Genomic DNA, 18,112 nt, shown 5'->3' on the forward strand with positions numbered 1-18,112 from the left:
TCCTTTTGACAACTACATGATGTTTGGAATACCGGTTGAATAAGCTGGAGATTTATTTAACATCTTAAATGTTTTCCCTAACCTTTAATATCTTTCTGCTTTTCTGACTTGAAAGATGCAAACACTTTAGACCCAAAAGCTGTATGCTTAGAGCAATAAAAAAAAAATTGATTTATACCATACCTTACATGGTAACTTAGAATTATAAAAACAATATGTTTAAATGTTTAAGTTTTAAGAAAGTTAAGAAATAAGTGCTGTGTTAGAATATACTACACTGATCTTTTCTTCTCCTCCAAGTAGCCTCGATGCTAAAATGACCTACTACATATATTAGAGGACAATTAACCTGAGTTAATTACATTTGATACGTGATCGCTAAACGTTACTATTCTTCTTCCAAGCTTTTATTGAATTAGCCCAAATCAGTTCTGTGCAAGGTAGTTGTTTTTCCGCAGGCAGCAGTAAATGTTTTTTTGATCTCTGAGTTTTGAATACTTGGTCTACTAATAATGTTTTAGGCTTATGTAGTGTTTCTGAGTTAAATACATAACCGTGCACCTCAACTCCTTAGGACCTTTCATGGGTGGTACTAGAAGCAGAGATGGAGCAACATTTGTGTTGCATTTGTATTATATTGCCAGGACACGTCACTGCAGTCAATATGTAATACTGGCCATACTGTGTGAAACATTCACTCATATTTTTCATATTTTTCTTAATAAGCTTGTACAGTTTTGCAGTGTATGCAAGAGAGCAATTTAAGAAGCTATCACGAATGTACGAAAACATGGATAAACTCTACCAAGGACTTATGGAGTACTATGTCCTTGATGCTAAGAAAGTTTCGGTGGAAGAGTTCTTCACAGATCTGTATAACTTCAGGACAATGTTTATAGTATGTATTTTATATGAGGATTTTGTTTTAAAGCATATTATTTTGTGGCAGTGACATCACTATTGTATGAGTTTTTACATGCTTGCATTCTGCATTCATGTACATTGATCAAATGTTTGTGGTTGACTGCAGAAAAGTTTTGCCTTCCAAGTTTAAAAGTTAATTGCCTTATTTAACTCTATTTTCAATTTCAGCCTTCATGAAGTGAAGTAAGAACATGTTGCCCACCACATGTTGATTGTACTGTTAGCCATAGTTCATAGTTTTGTGGTTTATTTGGCAAGCTGATCAGCTGTAAAAAAAAAAAAAAAAAAAAATCAGATTTTGATTTCTAAATACATCTCTTTATCAGTTACATGTTTCTACTGCAATCTTACTGCCCCTTTTCCTCAGGAATGATAGCACCCATAGAACCTCAGCACACACAAAACTTGTTAATAGCCAGGCCATAACATGCAGTCGTCCTTATGCAATAATTTATGGGAGCACTTACCGGCAAGTATAGTCACTCTGTGCTACACGTGGTCTGCGATCCCAAGCAGTTACCTTCCATACAATGCAGAACCAAAGAGGGCATCTATTGAATAAAAAAACTCTCTATTTCCAAGCATTAAAAACATCTCCACATACAGGACATGGGATTTTGTAGGGTTTCGCCAATTCCTCAGAAGCTAAAGATGACCCTCCTACTACCCATATTTAAGGCTAAAAGACACGCCACCTGTAAAAAATAGTAACCCTTCCATTGCAATCCCACCGTTGTCCCATAAATCTATCTATATACCATTTTAAATACTCCATATAAATATATCTCATATCACATAAGGTATACATGCATTTAATAATATAGACAGTGATAACTACAATGAAAGCAAATATCACAAATTGCTATGATTATAAACTGAATTTTAAAAAGTGACAAAATTGCAAAATAATGTCTGTCAGGCCATCAATAATGATATCAACATGATATCTTTCATTGCCTATTCATACCACCTAGGGGTTCAGTAGTTCTAAGCTGATAAAGTCCTCATTTCAAGTAATTTCCTGTCTTGATCAAATTTTCTTATATTATACTCAGGTTTATCTATAATTTGAAATTGTATCCTACATCCTGTATCCACAGAAATATGTTGTAATATGCCCTACTCCTACACTTGTCATGGTTTTTCCTACACATTGGGAGCCACAGAAGCAGGGGGCCAGGTAAACTACTCCCTTCTACAAACACTTAAAATATCTTTTTATCTCATAGAATTTGCCTGTATTAGTACCAACAAATGCCTTCGAATTTTTTAGATACTGCCAGGACTTACACCTGGACCGCATCTGTAGTTCCCCTTATATTGAATCTACGAGCTAGACCCTTCCAATGTATTTGAACTGTATACACTCTTAGATACCCAAGAGGTTATGTTTCTCTTAAATATAAATGACGATTTCTCATCCTGGACCTTAGCTAAAACAGAGTCCTGCAGCAAGACAACCCAATATTTCCTAAGCTCTGTTGAGTATTTCGCTTATTATATATAGTACAATATTCCAATTTAGAATGACTCTTACCTCTATCACAAAGTGGAAGATTGACCGCTTCCTGCCATGAATCAGTCTCTTTTAATACAGCTCTATTTGCCCTTGATGCTGCTGACAACAGCATTGCTTGCTACAGCCAAGTTTATCAACTACAAGGACAAGGTCCTTTTCCATAATGGATTTGCCTAGTGCAGTCCCATTAAGTGTATAAGTGGCTTGGATATTTTTACATCCCAGGTGCATGACTTTACATTTATCAACATTGAATCTCATTTGCCACTTAGCTGCCCCGATTGCCAGTTTGTCAAGATCCTGTTGCAAGGATGACAAATCCTGGATGGAATTTATTGGGCTGGATAGTTTTGTGTCATCTGCAAACACATACATTACTTATAATACCCTCCCCCTAAACCATTAATGAACAATTAAATAAAAGTGGACCCAATACTGAGCCCTGAGGAACCCCATGGATGTAAACCGGATCCTACTTTGTTTCTGTGTGTGTCTATATAGCTTCAGTTTTAGGAAGGGTAACATTTTTAATACAGTATGCCTGACAGGCCCGGACTGACAATCTGTCAGTACGGGAAAATGCCCGTGGGGCCGCTCTAATTTTTGCGAAGTGGGCCGCTCCTGTAGTGATCGTGTGGAGCAGTAAAACAGACCTTTATTGTAGCCCCGCTGTCTCCTGTACTTTTTCTAACAATCGGCTCTCAGCCGGCAGGCTGCAAACAGCAGACACGATCAGTGGATTGCAGAGTGCGCAAGACATTACACCGTCTGCTGTTTGCAGCCTGCCGGCTGAGAGCCGATTGTGAGAAAAAGTACAGGAGACAGCGGGGCTACAATAAAGGTCTGTTTTACTGCTCCACAGGGGGGGTGGGGGAAGGGGACTTGCTTGGCCAGTAAATCAGGAGTGTCACCTTGTCTGTGCGCAACTTGATTTGAACCGCACAAGGTAAAAATACTCAGCCTTCAGCCCATGCAAATCCCAGAGCTGCCTCCTCCTGCTGCTGGAGCTTTCAAATGCCTCATTATGTGCTAGCCCACAGACAGGCAGGGCTGTAGCCCACAGAAGGAGGAACAATTAACAGTCACGGCCACTAAGCTAGCAGCAGCAGCAGCAGTCTACAACTGCAGCAAGGGGAAGCTATTCCTGAAACACAGGGGGAAGTGATAGATTTACAGTGTGACAGCGGTGGAGTTTATGGGGCAAGCGCAGTGAAGTGATATGGGTGTCAGACAGGGAGGACTGGACCATCAGTGAAACACCTGGTCCCTCTCACTAATGTCACCTGTGTGGGGAGGGGGTCAGTTTATTTGGCTACAGCTTCTGGCTTATTCCCCATTAGCTCATAAACAGCTGTATATATAGATTGTATATATTGTGCCCCCCCCTGCCAGTAACCTTCCACTCACCTTCACCCTGCCTAAATTAGTGTACTCACCCCACCACCATCACAGAAAAAGGCCTAAAACCAACAAAACATCAAATAGGTGAGAAGGGGAGGGAGCGCGTTATTAGAGGCATGGCCAACACACACCTGAGAAATAGATGGTATAGAAATAAACCCCAAGGACTATGATGATACTGGAGAGCAGGAGACATGACTGGCCACTGCATTTCAAGTGAACAATATGACTGCTGTCTATTTATGATGGATAACTATAGTAACGGTGGGATAATAGTCTGCGGGAAGGGACTGTGGCTGTGGGATAGCAGGTATAGTAGGGAGAGATGTGTCTATAGTAACAATGGATAATAGTCTCTGGGAAGGGAGTGTGACTGTGGGACAGCAGGTATAGTAGGGAGAGATGTGTCTATAGTAACAGTGGATAATAGTCTCTGGGAAGGGAGTGTGACTGTGGGATAGCAGGTATAGTAGGGAGGATGGTGCCTATCAGTAACAGTGGGATAATAGTCTCGGGGGAAGGGGCAGGTGTGACTGTGGGATAGCAGGTATAGTAGGGAGAGATGGGTGGTCTATAGTAACAGTGGATTAATAGTCTCTGGGAAGGGAGTGGACTGTGGGATAGCAGGTATAGTAGGGAGAGATGTGTCGGTATAGTAACAGTGGATCAATAGTCTCTGGGAAGGGAGTGTGACGGGTCGGGATAGCAGGTATAGTAGGGAGAAGATGGGCCTATGAGTACAGTGGATAAATAGTCTCTGGGAAGGGAGTGGACTGTGGGGATAGCAAGGTATTAAGTAGGGAGAGATGGGTACCTATAGTAACAGTAGATAATAGGTCTCTGGGAAGGGAGTGTGACTGTGGGATAGCAGGTATTAGTAGGGAGAGATGGTGCCTATAAGTAACAGTGGATAATAGTCTCTGGGAAGGGAGTGTGACTGTGCGATAGCAGGTATAGTAGGGAGAGATGTGTCTATAGTAACAGTGGATAATAGTCTCTGGGAAGGGAGTGTGACTGTGGAATAGCAGGTTATAGTAGGGAGAGGATGGTGTCTATAGTAACAGTGGATAATAGTCTCTGGGAAGGACTGTGGCTGTGGGATAGCAGGTATAGTAGGGAGAGATGTGTCTATAGTAACAGTGGATAATAGTCTCTGGGAAGGGAGTGTGACTGTGGGATAGCAGGTATAGTAGGGAGAGATGGTGTCTATAGTAACAGTGGATAATAGTCTCTGGGAAGGGACTGTGGCTGTGGGATAGCAGGTATAGTAGGGAGAGATGGTGTCTATAGTAACAGTGGATAATAGTCTCTGGGAAGGGAGTGTGACTGTGGGATAGCAGGTATAGTAGGGAGAGATGGTGTCTATAGTAACAGTGGATAATAGTCTCTGGGAAGGGAGTGTGACTGTGGGATAGCAGGTATAGTAGGGCGAGATGGTGTCTATAGTAACAGTGGATAATAGTCTCTGGGAAGGGAGTGTGACTGTGGGATAGCAGGTATAGTAGGGAGAGATGGTGTCTATAGTAGCAGTGGGATATTAGTCTCTGGGAAGGGACATGTGGGCTGCTTTAATTTTTTTGCCCGGGCTGCTTTTTACCTCCAGTCCGGCCCTGATGCCTGATGATGAAATGTAATTAAAAATATCCAAAGCTTGCTTTTATTTTGCATGTATTAGTAGTCAATATCCCATTGGCACAAACAAATTATCTTCTTTTCTTTGTCTGTATATGTAAATATTAACTCTGCATAGAAATGCAAAAATGTGCACAGTTGCACACAATTTCTTTTTACCCCTATATTTTCTGCTGCAACCAACTGTATCAGATTCTTAGGCAAAATCAATCAGTGACTCACAGCATGAGTGTGTTGTTTACAAATGGAAAACAAAATCTTTTGCTTGGGAGCTCCTCTACCAACAACAGTAAGAAAAATATAAAGATTATATGTGAAGCGTATTTAATAAACAGCTGCTCCGGCTGTATGTTTCACCATAATTACATTTCTTTAAGTTGAACACACGTGTAATAATGTTGCATTCAGTAGATTAAAGTCGCAAAGAGCAAAACAATTTGCACCAATAAGACTAAATATCCACATCTCGCAATGCAATATTGTTCCTTAAACTGTTATTACATTGCGAATTGTAATTGCGCATTGCAAATTTTAATTGTTCACTCTTAAGAAGTGCTTGAAGGTGTCGTAATCTTTTGGAGCAAACATAACGACTTTTTCAGTAAGAAGTTTTATTACATTGACTGCACATTGGCGCAAACTATAAAATTCACAAACGGTCTTCCACTGTCGGAAGTGGTTGCTAAACAGTTTCCGGGTTCGCAAAAAATGATTTTAAATTCTCGCAAAGGCATAACTTTTCGCGTTGTGAATAGTTTTTCCGTTACCGACTTTTATGTTAAAACTGGTGTGTTTTCTTCAGAAACCCTATTGTATCCCATTACAGAGCTTATCTGTTGTCTGCAAAGTAACCTGTGACTTAACTACTTTTTCAGCTTGAATGGCAGCCCCATGGCTGCACGGCAGCTTGTTTATATAAGTTGTAGTCATTTGGTGAGAGTACTTGCACATACCTGTCAAGCACACACTGCATAAAATCTAATCTATAGCTGATGGGTATATATGGGTCCCCATGTGATACTATTGATAAGTTATCAATTATATTAACCCAGTATCAGTCTTCCTGACAACTTTGATCATTCAGGGTGATGGCCGACGGGGAGATTAGTCGCCCAGCGACAAATTTTCTCTTCCGCGGGCGACTAATCTCCCCAAATGCCTTCCCGCTGGCAAGAATACGAATCGTCGACGGGATGGCATATGAATCACTTTGAATTTCCGAAGTTGCCTAAATCATTCAGTAGGTGCTGATACTACTTTAGAAATAAATTCGATAGACAGACAGCACCACACTTGAGATATATTCTTAAAAGGCCTTTATTCCAAAAGGGCTTATTTCAGGACAGACAAAGGCCTTTTAAGAATATATCTCAAGTGTGGTGCTGTCTGTCTATCGAATTTGTTTACAGAACGGGTGGAAGTGGCCACCTCAGACCTGCACCTGCATCCAATATACCCTAAGGGTGAGTGCTGACTTCTAATCTCCATTTCTGAATCACCACTTTAGAAATGTCAAACCTAATCATAAGGGTACTATAACACATGCTAAAGGTAATTTTACCTTTACCAAAAATTCAGAACGTTTCTTATAAGCACAACACCTATATGTGTTACATGCTGATGGGAAGCCTACTAGATGTGCAGCTATCTTATAGCTGCTTTATACATCATATGAATTTCTTTATGGTAGATTGAGTTTACAAGAGACATTTTGTGATGAGCTTGGATTTAAGATAGAGGAGCTTTGGTAAATGTTTTGTTTTACGTGGTTTATTCTTAGAAATTGTCTTTAAAAACAGAGGTTAGGAAAAAATCTAACCTTTTACCATTTCAGCATAAATATGATTTTTATATCTTTGCGATTTTAGCCACTGTATAAATATGCAATGAAAACCTTACTCCCTCATTTACCAGTTCTCTTTGAATGTAATATTTCCAACTGCCATCTCTTTATATCAAGGACAAACAAACTTACTGAGTTTAGAAGTTTCTTACATAAAGAAACTAGCTAGGTAAGGTATTGTGTAGCTTTGGAAACAGAACACCATTACTGGGAAAGTCACTTTTTTTTTTTTTTTGACAAAATATGGCTCTATCAATACTCATCCTGCTTTTTGTTCCACTTATAAGGTTTTATAAGAAACACAGCTTAAAACATCAATATTATTACCTTGCTGACCTCGCCACCTCATACAAACACAGCATGTGTGAAAATAATTTACAATTAACAGACCCTGTTTTTAAATCAGAAAACACTGTCCTGCATTTGTTTCCAGGAAATTCAGACTCTATAAATAATTTAGAAAGGCAAAATTTAGAGTCTATTTGTCTGTGGCTTCAACTGCATTGAACACAACTTGTTATTACTATTATTTTCTGCATATATAGTTATAATCTTATGCATATTTATTAAAAAAAGGAACATAAATGGCAAATCCGTACAATAGCCATCCTGGGAAGGTCGTCAAAAAAGCTTTCTACCCTGTCAGTAACACAAAATGGACCTTAGCCATTCTTCATAAAAAATAACCTTCCTACTTTCACACCAAATAAGCTATTAATATAATTTTCTACCATACATAATTTACTGAGAAGAGGATAATGCAGACACACTGTTGGAGTTCATAGAGCTCACTGTGTAATGTTAGCTTTATGTGAATAAAGAATTCACAGGCAACAAAATTCAATGCACCATCAAGCCACAAAAACACAGGAGGACATATGATTTATTATTAACACAGGCTCTTGATGTCTATAAATGGAATATAATAACACATATTTCAAAATAAAAAAATCTTCATATTCCTGGATTTTTTTTGTAGAACTTTTAGTTTTCTGATTTAAAACCCAGTTTTATACATACAGCCATAACTTTGCAGAGATAAAAATATCAAAATTTGTTTATAGAAGAACTGTTTTTAGTCTATAATAAAATGACTCTATTATACAGTTTAATTATTTATATTTCTTATAATCCTTTTTAATTTAACTTTACTAGACTAGGTATAGAACTCTCTGCTTTTAGGTTTTGTGCTTGGTCTTTGTTTACATGTGTTATCTGTCCTACTTTTCTGCTTAATCCTATTAAGGTCTTTTATGGAGCTGTGTTGCAAACAAAAGAGTCCCTGTGTCTTTTAGAATGATGTGTCCTACGTCAGTGTATATCTGTATATAGAACTTTCATGACAAGAATGCAGAAAAAAAAGGCTTACTCTACCAACAGGTTATACACTAAAGTCAATGCCAACATTTATTTTCTTTCCAATATGTGCCACCAGTCATTTAAATGAATAGCAACACCTATCACCTGTGTTTTTGACAGGAAAAAAAAAGATAATGCATTTCTGGGCCACAAACCTCGAGTCCCATTTACTAAAAGTTGCATTTTAGTGGTATTAGAGCTTTTTGGAACCACAATTAAACTCTACTAAATCGCGAATGCCATGAAAGTTATTAAAAGTTCCAAACAATAAGTACAAATGAAAAATAGCTATTGAAAAAAATGAATGAAAAATTTGGACAAAAATAAGCCAGGGGTCAGCAACCTTAACTATCAAAAGAGCCATTTTGCCCCCTCTTCCACTAAAGAAAAATAGTCTTTAGCCACAAAACATAACACAGCTTATAAACTTTTAAAAGTTTTAGCATTTTTTTAATTTCAACTGTTACAACAACAGAAGTGCAGTGTGTATGTGTAGGCCTACTTTGAAATAAATTAAACACTGAATAGCCCTATTAAATGCTAGTGTTATTATCTGTTTCTGAAGCTCCATGCTGATCTTTCCTCTCTTGTGTGTGACCGCGGTAAGGACCATAATAAATCATCTTGCTGCAGCTCGGTCTTGCCTGTCACTCCTGGAACGTCTATACAGACCTTGCACCTGCTGGCGGCTTCCTGAGTGTGCGACCGCGAGTAAGCTAACTGTTAGCTTACCGCTGTCGCACACTCAAGAAGCCACCAGCGGTGCAAGGGCTGAATAGACAACGTGACAGCCAAAGCCGCAAGACCGAGACACAGCAAGCAGGATGAAGAGCCGCATGAGGCTCCGTAGCCGCGGGTTGCCTACCCCTGGCCTAAGCCTTTCTGTGTAGACAAGAGAGAAAAGCTAGCATGCGCTTTCCTCTGTGTATGATCTAGAATAATAGATAATTACTGACTCTCTGCAATGGCTACTATAACACTGGCCAATTTGTTGTTCTTCAAGACTGTGAGGACTTACCCTGGTGGTCTAGGATATCTGTATTCCAACCCTTGCCTGTTTGACCATTCTTGATTGATCTGGCTTTTGCCTGTTTGATGCTTGTATTCTGTCCGCATCGGCCCAGCCTGTTTTTACTACGTTTTCTGTCTGCTCCTTGAACTGTGACCTTCTGCCCAAAAAGACTTAGCCCCTCTGCTCGTCCAGAACCCTTAGCTCTCTTATTAAGACCTGGCTGCATCCAATTAGCCGAGGGCTCCACCCGAGGTGAAAGGCGGCTGTTAAAGGTGGAAGCAAGAGCCAAGACCAGGGAGCCTAGCATTGGATCTGGATTTTGGGTGCCGATCGTGACAAAGACATTTGACTCATCTTAACATAAGCATCTCAATAGGTGATCAATCAAATACAACTAGAGGTATAAGATCCGTTATATGAAAATCCATTATCCAGATATCTCTGAATTACTGAAAAGCCATAACCAAGTAATCCAAATTTTTAAAAATGATTTTCGTAGTAACTTGTACTTGGTCCTCACTAAGATTTAATTAATCCTTATGAGAAGCAAAACCAGCCTATTTGGTTTATTTTTGTTAATATGATTTTCTAGTAGATTTAAGGTATAAAGATCCAAATTACATAAAGATCCATAACTAGTGTGTTGGATAAACCATTCTTGTTGTAATTATTGAAGTAAAAGTCTGTTGTACCTATGTAAAACATATATGTTCCCTTACAATTTTGCATATGTATATAATTTATATATTATGCTTTTCTCTCGAAATGTTGCTATTAAGGAGCTGTTGAAACTGTATTGAAAAGTGTGACTGTGCAGTATAAAATTCCTTCCAGCTGTGCATGTAATTGTAGAAATTTAAGTTCCAGCACAGCCTGTAGTAGTCTTGCTAGAAATCATGAAAGGATATTATAACAAATCCCACCTGTAAAAGTTCACTTTAGAATATAGATTTAGAGGTTAAGAAACATACTTTACACAATCTGTATCTAACATCTTTTTTATGTTCAATATACAATATCTATATATATTTATTTATATATATATATATAGTGAATAAAGTACCCCCTTTTGTAAAATATAGGGATATTATAAGTTACCGAGGAGTTTCATGACCATATAAAAGTACGAGGCCGAAGGCCGAGTGTTTTTATACAGGTCATGGAACTCCGAGGTAACTTCTAATATCCTCATATTTTACAACTGGGGGTACTTTATTTATTATAATACACAAATTTCAATGAGTCATGTGACAGAAATGACATCAGAACTCACCGTTTATAACTGATGACATCAGAACTCACCGTTTATAAGGATATAATTTACAGGATATTCATGGCTTTTGTGTATTATATATATATATATATATATATATCCTTATAAGCGGTGCTTAGTGATGTCATCAGTTATAATTGGAGCTTAGTGATTTAATTTCTGTCGAATGACTTACTGAAACTTGTGTATTATTATAAATAGGTATCCCCTGTTGCAAAATATGAGGATATTAGAAGTCACCTTACAGTTCCATGGCCTTCGGCCACGTGCTTATATATGGTCGTAGATATCATATTTTATTTATAGTGAATAAAGTACCCCCTATGGTAAAATATATTTTATGTTATCTAGACGTTCCATTTATAAGTACAAGACTGAAGGCCATGTAACAGGTCATGGAACTCCAAGGTGACTTCTAATATCCTCATATTTTGCAACAGGGGTACTTTATTATAATACAGGTATGGAACCTGTTATCCAGAATGCTCGGGACCTGAGGTTTTCTGGATAAGGGATCTTTCCGTAATTTGGATCTTCTTACCTTTAGTCTATTAGAAAATCATGTAAACAGGAAATAACCTCAATAGGCTGTTTTTGCTTCCAATAAGGATTAATTATATCTTAGTTTGGATCAAGTAAAAGCTACTGTTTTATTATTACAGAGAAAAAGGAAATCACATTTTAAAAATTTGATTATTTGGAAAAATTGAGTCTATGGGAGATGACCTTTCTGTAATTCGGAGCTTTCTGGATAATGGGTTTCCAGATAACTGATCCCAAACCTGTACACAAAATATTTAATATACTTTTAAATTAACTTTTATGGTGTAGATACTGGTAATACTGAGATACTTTGCAGTTTTTTTATGGAAAATAAAAGGTAGTAATAACAATAAATGTGTAGCCTTATTGAGCATTTGTTTTTAGATGGGGCCTGTGCCCCCCTTTTGAAAGTTGGAAACAGAAAAAGAAGGCAAATGATTGAAAAAAACGGTAAAAAAGAAAAATGACGGTCAATTAAAATGTTGTTTAGAATTACCCATTCTATAACATACTAAAAGATAATTTAAGGAACAACAAAGTTAAGTAAAGGATCAGTTAAAGGGGTGGTTCACCTTTTAAGGTAACTTTTAGTATGTTACAGAATGGCCAATTCTAAGCAATTTTAAAGTGGTTTTCATTATTTATTTTGTATAGTTTTATTATTTATTTTGTATAGTTTTATAGTTATTTGCCTTTTTTTCTGACCCTTAGTAGCTTTCAAATGGGCACCGCTGACCCCTTCTAAAAAGCATATGCTCTGTAAAGCTGGCCATAGATGTTGAGATTTTTAAAAGATCCGATCCTCATTGTGAGACCACGATTTTCTCGGAACGATCGTACGAATTGACCTTCAACTAAAAGACCAATTTGCCAGGAAAACAAAGGGGAGATGCCTGCATGGCCCTGCAAACATAGATCGATTGCACTGGGACCGACAAAGATTTTTTGACCTGGCCGATCAATTTCCTGACAGATGTCGGCCAAAAAATTGTAAGATGTACGATCGTTCGAATCCCACTAACCGCACGATAATTTCGAAGGATTGGTCGGATTTCCCCATAATCGGTCGTTCGGCAAAAAGAATCGTCACGTCTATGGGGAGCTTTAGGCTACAAATGTATTGTTATTGCTACTTGGTATTCCTCTTCTTTCTATTCAGCCCCTTTCCTATTCATATTCCAGTCTCTTATTCAGATCAATGCATGGTTGCTAGGGGAATTTGCACCCTAGAAACCATATTGTTTAAAAGAGTTGCTGATAAAAAGCTAAGTAACTCAAAAAACCTTAAATTAACAAAAAATTAAAACCAATTGTCTCAGAATATCACTCTATACATCATACTAAAATTTATCTAAAAAGTGAACAACCCCTTTAAGTGTAAAAATAAAAACTGGGTAAAAAGTTAGGCTGTGCAAAGTAAAAGAAAAAATTCTAATATATTTAGTTAGCTTAAAATATACTCTATAAAGGCTGGAATGAGCAGATGTCTAACATAAAACTCAGAGTCCAACTTCCTGATTTGGATCTCTTTAATCTCTAAGTTAGGCAGTGACTTAAAAAGGGGGGAGTGGGACACACATGGGACATAACTCTTCAATTAGTTTATTTTTGATCCTTAGCATGCAGGTCAGATTCAAAAGCAAATGGTTATGATCCATATGACTTCCCTCCTCAAGTCACTGATTAGTTACTGACTGGTATCCAATCAGAGAGCTGCAAAGCATGAAGTTACGTTCTGGCTAACTATATTAAAAATATATATTTTCCATAGCCTGTATATTTACCCAGTTTCCTTAAAGTGTTTGAAATTTAGAGATGTGCCGAAACAGTTTTATTCAGCTGAATAACAAATTCACCACAAAAACTACTGAATCCTGAACCAGATCTGAACCCTAAATTGCATGTACAAATTAACCAAATAATGCAAAAAAAGGCTGGATTACAGACAAATCCCTAATATAATTGAGGATTTGGTGCAGACCTAGTTTAAATGCGTTGCCTAAACTTTGATTGGGGCAATATGAACTTGTTCTTGGGGTTAAGCAAAATGAATAGGACTTGAAAAATATATTCTTTTAATTTAATAAAAAAAAATGTTTTCCATTGTAATACACTGAAGAATCATTGTTCTCCCTCTCCCATTTTCTGTTATCTGACGTTTGTTTAAAAAAAAAAAAAAAGAGATAATTAAGTTAGTGCAATCAAGCATCTCCATTGCCTTAGCTTTTGTGTTTGTCTGGTAAAAAAATAAGGAGGAGTTCATTGCAGTGGGAGTTTAATTGAGAAGAGTAATTTGATTAACTACCTTCTCCTCCTGCCACAATTTTTCTAAAGGACCAAGAAAGTTGGAAAAACACAATTATTTAAACTCATTTCATTTCTCTTTTGTTCTTGCAAAATATTGAAATTGAAATATGGGAAACTAGTAGTAATAATCCTTAATTAAAATTGTGGATTCTTTGTCTTAAATGGTTTAGTATAGCATCAAACTGTAAAACATTTATATAGATTTGTCTTAACTAGATTGTACAAGAATGTACAGGTGCATGGTTCCTAATGCATAACTTTATGTATGAACATTCCACCAATACAGAGCCAGGTACATTACAGTACACCTGCAAAAAATTAAAGAGCCACTATATACACTAGTGCCCCTGTGGTATGTTATACTGCCTTCATTTCCTCTACACAGTGCCCCATACAGTACAGAGTATCCCCTGCGTACATGTAGATCTTCATTCACATTCCCATTGTTTCAGCAAGACATCAGCTCTATGCATTGCCCCCTCCTTCCATATTTGTCAAAACACACAATTTACTTGTGTATATACATATCGTCCCCGCTGACTGCTGATGTGGCTTTTAAGAGGGAGAGACTGCCCAAACCAATTTTTGAAAAAATGTGGTAGTGGGGTGTAATTAAAAACTAAGAAGAATGATCTGTTCAGTTACATGTTGGTGTGTATGTGTGGAGTGTGGGAGTATGTATAGTGGTGAATGGGGAGTGTTTGTGGAATAAATATAAGTGTATGTATGGTGTGGATGTATGTTAAGAGGAAAACTAAACGATGAATGTGATGGGTGTAATGTGTGTGTCTGTGCAGGAGTGTCTCATGGGACGTTGGTTTTTTCACGGCTAGATCCTCCCATGCCGCTAGCATTTGCGGCTTTTAAGAGAGAGAGATTGCACAAACCAAGACACTTTTTTAAAAAGAAAATAGGACCACCAAACGTCTAAAGGGGTGGGTATGAGGGTACAACAAACCACACGAAGCTTAGCCATAGACAAAGAAAAGGTCCATATAGTCAGCTAATGCTTTAAGTGGGCAGTAACTGACACAAATGGCACCCACCAGTGGGTTCATTATGATTTATGTAATCAGGGACACTTCTATAAAAGTCACCAAGAGGGGTTAGTAAGATTGCTTGATCCATATTTTCATGTAATGCAGCTCCTCTCAGTATACACAGAACATATAAATCACAAAATAACTAATTTGCTCTTTGTATTGCCTCATTGCAGCCCAGCATCTTACAATATAGTTAAATCAGGTTGAAAAAAGACAAAATCCATTAAGTTCAACCCCTCCAAATGAAAAACAAGCATCCTCACACACCCCTCCATACATTCGCATACATACCCATACCTATACAGAGTTTATACCTATATAGAATTTAGTATCACAATAGCCTTTGATATTCTAAATCTTGGATATAGAAATGTCCTTGATTTTCCAAATTATCTTTTAACCTTAAAATCTGAGTACAGGTCTAATAAATCCTATTTGTGAGAGAAAAAATGAACACAACTTTTGGTGTATGTTTATAGCAATGAAAGTTCTCTTGCATTAAAATGTGTGAATTTAGTTTGATCAGTAAATGCAGATATTCTCAAATGCAAAACTTTCTCTTTGACTCTGGGCAGTTATGTCTGTATCTCATTTGGCCCTCAACATATGAGACCACAAAGTGTAGTGTACAGAAGCAAGCTGTGGGAAGATTAAATATTTATGTGCACAAAACTCTACCTACCTGCTGCACAGGTTTGATGTAATATAGAAAGGAAAAACACCAACTGTGCAGAAAAGAAAGCCTTGTACGGCGCTGTCATCAACCACAATCCAGTTACAGAGACAAGATTAAGAGTGTTGAGGTTAGACTTCCCTCTGGGCAGAAGCATTTACAATTTAAAAATGCATGTACTTACAGACTGAATGGAAGAATATTATTTGCAAGCACAAAAACAACAAATGCATCCTAAAATGAATAGCATTAAGGGAGTTATTTATCGAAGGTCTAATGTTAGTTTTCTTTATACCTTGAATGAACTTGAATGGTATCTTATTTAAGAAAAACTCTAATGGAAAAAACTTGATTCTTTGAGTTCTGAAACCCGAAAACTCTAATCGAGTTTTCTGCAGGAAAAATCTGGAATTCGAGTTTTCAGGCAAAACCCTCCAAAAAAAAGATAATCCTGAAAGCTCCAAACTACAGGAAGCCATTTCCCATAGACTCCATTTTGAGCTAATAATCTTTCTCTGTAATAATAAGACAGTAGTTTGTACATCCCTCTTGGGTTTATTTAATGTTTAAATGATTTTTAGCAGATTTAAAGTTTTGATATCCAAATTACAGAAAGATCACATATCTGGAAAACACCAGGGCCCAAGCATTCTTGATTATAGATCATATGCCTGTATAACTCCATAGGAGTCATTTATGACCACAAGCATAGTTGTGTTTGTTCAAATTTCCCTGCAGTCAGTTGTGTGTAAAACATTATTCATTAGAGTTACTTGTGTCAAAATGCATTCTTGCACTCTCATGTAGTTGCAGTCGCAGCCACTGCTTCCTCCTGATCCAAAGTCCCTAGGGCGGACACCGCCTCCGGACCCAGCGGTAACTCCAAGGTTCCCATAGCTCCCTACATAAATAAGCACAGCGTATTCCTGTGTGCCGGTGATCCTTCTACGTACCTTGGTTGGGTGGTTGCCGATTCCCCTACCACCGAGCACCAGGACACACTGCTTGGGTTTTGTGAGGTGTGCGGTCTCTCCAAATTGGCTTTTAACAGGCATATTGTCCATGAAAAGATTTGGCAGTGATTATATGTGCAGATTATTGTACTATCCCACTTGAATGTGATCTATGTAAATAGTAATTAGTCAACAAAGGAGCAAGATAGAAGTGAAAATCATCTAATCTATATTGTCATGAAATCGGAATAAGGTTATAGACGTTATGGAAGTCAAAAGCCCTCGTTTATTAAAACAGGAGCACTTTTGCAACGATGCAGTTCCACAACTAGACTTCTGTGGTCTGATAAATGCTCCCATCTTAGTAAATAAAAGTCCAAATTTCAGAGTTGAAGTGCAGGTACTACGAATGTAAGGCCTATCATTCAAAAGCCAAATAATGAAAGGACATAAAAGCCAACTTACATGTAAAATTAAACTGCATTAAAGTGAAGTTAAAACCAAATAATTCTTTAACTAGGCTGTTCCCCTTTAAGCTATATTTTTAACGTGTGGAAATAAGTTTGCATGTTCATTACTCTCTCTCAAGTTGGTAAATATTGCAATTTTTTCTAATCACTTGAGCAATTAGTGTTGATCAGAATTGCATATATTTTAATAAATTAGATGCTCAACCTGCATTTTTTATATTTTAAGTTGCATATGTTACAGTATGTGTAACTCTAGCCTAGCACAACTGTGTGAAAAAGTTATAAGAGCACAGAAGAAAGGAGTATATATAATTTAATTGTATTCATGTTTTGCATGTTAATAATGCATAAAGATTTGCAAATTGTCAGATTGAGTTGGGGCTGTTAATGGACAAAAAAACAACTGTTCAATGTTTGAACAATGTGATTGTTATGCTTCCTGCCATTTAGTTAAATATATAAATATATACTGTAGCTCTTATGGACCAATTTCTGAACCCACTTAAGATTAACTCATGATCACTAAAGCGTTTGTGGCAGTGGCTCTTGTTATGGGTTTTACTTTTTTGGTGGTGGTTAAAAAAAAAAAAATATGGCTTAATTTTCCCATTTATAAACAAAGCATAATAAAACATAGCATGTTACTGCCTAAGGGCTTAGTAGGTGCCTAACTTATGTACTTCTAGTTATGCCATTGTTTACAGGGATAGATGTGACCCCCCCCCCCTATTTATTACAAAAGTGATACTTACAGTATACCAAGTAAATACACGTGATGTTTGTCATTTTAAGAGAAATACATTATTAGAACATTAGGCATGTTAATAATATAACTGTTTACATGAAATAAAATGTTACAGAATTCTGTCCATTATTCTGTTCAATGTTAAATCACTGGTTCTCACATGGAACATACTTTATTTTCACTTCTAATGCGCAACGCATTCCTTTTCCCTATTCAATTGAACAGTGTGCTTTTCAGCGAAACCATAAAATATATGATTATCTGTCTGATGCATCACTCATTTCTAGTTGATAAAATGCATTGTACATCTGCAATGAGGAGTAAGCCAAATGGATCTGGTGGTTTTTATGCATGCCGATTTTTCGCCGGCGAATTGTGTCTGGTGAATTTAATTGCCCATCACTAGTTAGCAGTA

General features: G+C 37.3%; 1 protein-coding gene across 5 annotated transcripts in view; it reads left to right on the top strand.

Moving 5' to 3' along the window:
- The window catches only part of diaph3.L (diaphanous related formin 3 L homeolog), a 302,953-nt gene that overhangs the window by 181,600 nt on the left and 103,241 nt on the right, over positions 1-18,112 (top strand). For all 5 annotated transcript variants that reach the window (XM_018247296.2, XM_018247297.2, XM_018247299.2 and 2 more), the window contains one exon: positions 734-898. In XM_018247296.2, the coding sequence (XP_018102785.1) occupies positions 734-898 (165 nt within the window). The remainder of the gene's footprint in view (positions 1-733; positions 899-18,112) is intronic.

The sequence above is a fragment of the Xenopus laevis genome, chromosome 2L (genome assembly GCF_017654675.1).
Source record: "Xenopus laevis strain J_2021 chromosome 2L, Xenopus_laevis_v10.1, whole genome shotgun sequence".
In the NCBI taxonomy this organism is placed as follows: Eukaryota; Metazoa; Chordata; class Amphibia; order Anura; family Pipidae; genus Xenopus; species Xenopus laevis.